This window comes from Toxotes jaculatrix, chromosome 1, assembly GCF_017976425.1.
Source record: "Toxotes jaculatrix isolate fToxJac2 chromosome 1, fToxJac2.pri, whole genome shotgun sequence".
In the NCBI taxonomy this organism is placed as follows: domain Eukaryota; kingdom Metazoa; phylum Chordata; class Actinopteri; family Toxotidae; genus Toxotes; species Toxotes jaculatrix.
The window spans coordinates 2,753,279-2,758,902 of NC_054394.1; the positions used below are offsets into that span (position 1 = coordinate 2,753,279).

Below are 5,624 nucleotides of genomic sequence, written 5' to 3' on the forward strand. Positions count from 1 at the left end.
TGATGGACAGATCCACTGTAAACAGGTAGGTATGCTGGTTTTAAGTGGGTTCACTGTCAGCTCAGTCCCTATATGGTTTAGGATGGGTGTGTGTACTGACAGAGCAAACACTGTATGGGTACTCAGTGTCAAGTTAAATCAACAGGACCCTCTGATTACACTCCTGACTAATGATTAACATGACAGGCACATGGAAAGATGCCTGGAAAGTTCCTATTAGGATGAAACTGAATCAGAGAAGCACTTCAAAACACTTTCAAACATAAAGGTTGTGCTTTAAAAAAGTGCTCTCTCAGTTTTCTTTTTTCCTTCTGTATTTCTTTTAATATCCTCTGCTGTATTTATTATTTATTTGACAAACAGAGGAACAAAGAAGTGTGAACAGAGGAGTGATAAATGAAAGGAAAGCTCAGTGTATTAGTGAAGTGTGCCTCCACCACAGGTCTTTGTTTGCTTTTGCACTACTTGCAGTAGGATCTAAGGATGATGATGTTGCTAAATCAGTCTCTCAATCAATCCCTCCATCCATCACCTTGGCCTGGAGCAAACCATCTTAAAAAAAATCCATTATGACTTTGCTGCCACCTGCTGGTGCAGCAGTTCTCACCAAAAATAAGCTTCATACATCAAATTTATTCCGTACACATCTAGTCCTGGCACATTTATAAAGAGTTCATCTTTCTTACTCTGTTGGACATCATTCTCTGATAAACGTAAAAGACAGTTTGACAGGCTCTGCTTTGTGGAAATGTCATCCACTCTCAAAAGACAAAACTGAGCCCTTTGCCCAGGCTATACACATAGCTGTGTGTGTGTACTTGTACATCTATCTATGTGAGGACCAAAAAAGCATAGACCTTAAGGAGTGAAGACATTTTTGGGAAAGTGAGGACATTTTGGCCAGTCTTAACTTTCAAATGGCTGTTTAAGGGTTAAGACTTGGTTTTAGGGTTAAGCTTAGAATTTGGTTTGGTTTAGATTAGGGTTAGGGTAAATGTTAGGGTTAGACATTCAGTCTGGATGGTTACAGTTAGCGTAAGGGGCAAGGGAATGTAATATATCAAGGAGTGTCCCACAAAGATAGATGTGCAAACGTGTGTGTCATCCTGGTATTGGTTCATTTCATCTCTTTTCCCACTTACCTGTGCCAGTATTTATCAGGTGGAGGTCACGGAGACACGCTGGACATGGGCATGGACACTCTTAGATTTAGCTTCCTCACAAAACAGAACAAAACACAAATTGTGCACCTTCATCATTTATTGAACTGTGACAGATGCGGTTGCTGGGAACAGTTCTGGACTTGTGCTAAGAGCTTTAACAGTGAAGTAGGGTTGTACGGGAAGAGTTTCTTTGTGTGTAACCTTGTCACCACCTCTCTGAGCTCTGACAGACAGAGTACTGCCCTGGCTGATGTTCCAATGGTCACCTGTCCTGACCGAGGTGCCATGTTAGTCCATGATGTTTGTTTACTCTGTAACACTGGCAGTGAAGGCCCTTCTGCTCTTCTTTCCAGTGTGGAGTTAGGTTCACTCAGTGATCCTGCAGAGTCAGGTGAGTCATACTGTTTCTGTCTGGTAAATATTGGTGGTTCACTAGTCTCCTGTTTCACATCCAAGGCAGAAGATTTATTTTTCTCACATACAGACACTCCTGGTTCATCCTCAGAAATCTCCATGTGCTCTGGATCAGACTCGTCAGAACTATCGTACTCTACAAGGCGAAGCCCAGAGACCGAACCAGTCCCTTCCTCTGGTGGAATAACACCTGTGGGCTGGACACAGGAGCTGAATTCATCTCTATCTGACTCACTTTTATATGTCAGGGCAGACATATCACCACCACGTGAACAAGTGAGTGACTCCTGCAGTGAAAAACGACAGTCTGACACGCTGACTCTTTCACAAGCTGCAGTGAAACCCTGCCAGTCCCCTCTGAGGTACTTGAGGTACCGAACAAAGTACTCCAGAAAGCAGGTTTCAGTGGAGATGAGAAAGTCAAGCAGGATGCTGTGGTCGAAGGAGACGCTCTGAAGCAGAAACAAGAAGAGGCAGTGAGGGTTGCAGCCAGAGGTGCAGGCTGCCTCTGACACAGCGAAGTCATCCAACCCAACAGAACACCGTCTGCAGACAGAGACAAACAGTTCAGTTAGCTCATCCTCAAGTAATTAGCCAATCATGTGGCAGCAGTTCAGTGTGTAAAATCTTGCAGATACAGGTCAAGAGCTTCAGTTGATGGGTTAGGGTTAAAACATCAGAAACATCACATCAAACATCAGAATCTCACTGACTTTGACTGAGGCATGACTGTTGGTGTCAGACAGGCTGGTGTGAGTGTTTCTGAAACTGCTGATCTCCTGAGATTTTAAAGTTACTAAGTGATAAAATTAATATCAGCATGTCATGTTGATAAAAAAAAACAATGACACATCTGTTGTACCTGTGATGGAGAAATATGGAGAGCAAGGCTTTGGCTGCCTCCATCATGTCATCGTCCTGTTCTCCAAACAGCAGGCTGACCCAGCAGCAGAGGTGAGTGACTTCCGTCAGCCGGACACTGCACCGCCTCAGGAATCCCCAAAGACTCTGTAGATACACATACACTTCCACGGCACTGTCCACCCCTGCTGTGAGAGGACATAGAGACGGTGTCAGCAGAGACACTCAACTCATATGTGACAGAACTGACCTCTGCTGTGTGGATACTGTAATACAGGGTGTCAAGAATCCCTCTTCCTGCTGCACTAGACTCATAAAGACACAGGCGCTGTGACGTGTTGCTGTAACAGTGTGTGGACAGACTCCCACTCCCACCCAGCAAAAAACAATGAACCAGTGTTATGTTTCATTTTAGATTCTCACCTGTTCTACCAGCTGTTTGTATGTGAACCTCCATGGACTTGAGGAGAAGCAGGCTGACAGCTCTCAGCATCACACAGTCTGCTTTCTGTCCCTCATCACTTTGGATGTGTCTGGTCCCCCCAAAAAAAGAGGCAGACTCCACTTGAACACTCTGCAACCAATTAGCAAGCACTGCTGTTAGTACAGTCTGAGCTAGCATGTTCATATCAGGGCTGCAGTGCTCAGATTTCAGCCCGGTGGATAGAGCTTCTCCTAACGCCCAGTCCTCTCCAGCCTTCTGAAGCACAGCTCTCTTCAGAAGCAGCAGCGCTCGCTTTTTCACAAAATACTCTGAGCAGAAGCTGATTGTCGTCATGAGGGCCGAGGAGTGAATGTGGGTTAATCTCTGACTCCGCAGACCAGTTCCACATATCAGACTGGATGCAGTCAGTGCCTCCAGCAGGTCCAGCAGGAGGCAGAATGTTGTTCCCCAGAGTCTGCTGCTGGTAAAATCCACCAAAGTCTGTGTTACCTCTTCTCTGTCTTCAGGGAGAAACTTTGAACATAAAGCACTGAGGCTGGAGTCAAACGCTGCCAGAAGTTTCCCAAGGATCTCTGATGGAATAAACACACACATACACAATGAGACATTAAACACAACAATACAACAATGATCACACTGCTAGAAACCTGGGTTGCCCTATTCTGGTCTTCGTGCTGGTCATTTTGATGAGTTACCCTGGCTAACAACTCACAACTCATCCTTTGTAGCTTCTTCAGCTTTTGGGGATCTACAGATCTAAGTGAGTTTGGCACATATGTTAATAAGTAAGAAGAAACTGCAGGACAGAAATGAGCAAACATATGTTTGGAGCTGACATCCTAGTTCTGAGACACAGCAAAGACTGCAATGCAAAGTCCTGAATCAGGGAAACAGAAAACTGAATATCTGAGCTTCTATCATCTAATGAACATGATGCTCAGCGTCTGCTCATAGTGCATGCACAAAACAAAACTGGTTTTACCTTGATGAGCTGCTTTAAGAAATCTTTTTAAGACCTCTGTCAGTGACCACAGACAGGCGTCCAATTCAGTACCGGGAAGTGAGCCGTGAAATGCCTGTACACACTTCTGCTGCCAGACAGGACTGACTGTACCCTGAGGAAATTAAAGTACATAATGTTAGAACATTAGTACAATATGTCAGTCCTGTTAGGGACTGCCTCATCCACTGTGAGGGAGACAGTCCTGGAAGCTGGAGGCATTTGTGTCTCTTGTGTATTTGTTTTCGAGTGTGTAATGGCTTCATTGTTGCCTCTTGTGACTGTACTCCCTGTGCAGATGGACCAGCTGATAAGTTAGTGACGTCAGACAAAATTTACTAGTAAAGCAGTTTAACACAAAACAGCCCGATTGTGTATGGCCCTGAGTATACTACTCACAGACTGGTGGAGATGATAGACAACACATGTTGATACACACTTTGCAGTCAGATGAGAAATAATCTGGTCCTGAGTCTGGAACAGATGGACCTGTGGAACAGACGGCTTTTTAGATGTCACTGCTATTGTAACACAGTAAATACATTTAGTGTGTCAAAATAAAATTGTGTATGTGTTTTACTGAGGAGAGTGCGGGACTCACAAGTTGTGACATGAGATCCATGTCTTGAAACAACACCCTGAGGATGTCAGCACAGTACACCGTGACTTCTGCAGGCTGGCTCTGAGACATCAGGCAGGTCGTCATCTTCTCCACCAGACTCACGCCGATGCAGGTCACATCCATGCTGCTCTCATGTCCGTGCTCTGCAGGAGCACACTCTCTGTTCTCACCGGGCACCGGTTCACACAACCCACAGAATATCGCACTGGCCACATCCGCAGCGCTCTGGCTGGGACGTGACCCCACGAGACAACATCTGTACGCATCTGTCAGACAGTGGAAGCGCTCGGTCGCGGTGGACCGTTCTCTGCAGCTCGCTGTCTGCTCCATGGTACTACCTCTTCCGTGTAGACGTGCCATATGATAAACGCGGAAGCAGCACTACAACAAATGGGTCAACGAGATAAGTAAAGTCACCGAGAACTAAGAAATTAAGACCGGGTGTACGTTACGCTGCCTTCAAAATAAAACACATTTCCGCTAGACCCGCTCAGAGACAAGATATTAGTGACGGCTATAGAATCACTTTAATTTTTACAGTAAATACGGACTGACGCTCAAGTTGTCCAGTAGGTGTTTTGATAGCTTTGAGGCCCATATTATCAGCAACTAAGTGTGAGAGAGCCTCCATAGCCTATATGCTGTATGTTCTTATGGGTTTCTTTGTGACATCTTACATTACAGAACATGCAAGTTTTGCTAAACAAGCAGATTTATTTTCACTTTTGTACTTTATATTATAATGTTCATGAAGGTAGGACGTTAAAACTTTTTCAGCAAGGCCTTTATTGTGACACAAACATTTTTCAACAGGAATTCATCAGTTTGACCGACTTCCATGTCTTGACAAAGGGGAAAAGAATCGTGCAGATGGAGATAAATCAACAGTGGTGATAGTATTAGATAACCAAAGGAGGGACGAATACACACAAAACTTTTAAAGAGTAGATTTTGTAAGAAGTAGGGAAACAGGAAAAGAGCTGATAACGTTTTCCTTACAGGATATTATGATCAGTGTCATGAGAGCAAAATAGTAGCGATACGTTTAACATACAAAAATGATACAGAATGTGTAATAAAGATAGCAAAGGGAATCTAAGTGTATTCAAGTGGCTGCAG

The 5,624-nt window shown here is 44.4% G+C and overlaps 1 protein-coding gene across 1 annotated transcript; it reads right to left on the reverse strand.

Annotated features, from left to right (window-relative positions):
- Positions 1-1,255: 1,255 nt before the first annotated feature.
- On the reverse strand, positions 1,256-4,844 carry lins1 (lines homolog 1). Its single transcript, XM_041037210.1, has 6 exons — positions 4,485-4,844; positions 4,283-4,372; positions 3,866-3,998; positions 2,862-3,455; positions 2,440-2,626; positions 1,256-2,123 (listed from the first exon to the last, which is right to left on the reverse strand). Exons 1-6 carry the CDS (start codon positions 4,833-4,835, stop codon positions 1,256-1,258), a joined length of 2,223 nt encoding a protein of 740 aa, XP_040893144.1. The 5' UTR covers positions 4,836-4,844.
- Between the last annotated feature and the right edge of the window lie 780 nt (positions 4,845-5,624).

Excerpts from the sequence above, each read along its gene's own strand:
- lins1 (XM_041037210.1), bottom strand. The coding sequence starts at position 4,835 with ATGGAGCAGACAGCGAGCTGCAGAGAACGGTCCACCGCGACCGAGCGC. Across the intron at positions 4,373-4,484 it reads TGGATCTCATGTCACAACTT|GTCCATCTGTTCCAGACTCA; the intron begins GTGAGTCCCGCA and ends TCTGTTCCACAG. Across the intron at positions 2,124-2,439 it reads TCCATATTTCTCCATCACAG|ACGGTGTTCTGTTGGGTTGG; the intron begins GTACAACAGATG and ends CTCTGTCTGCAG.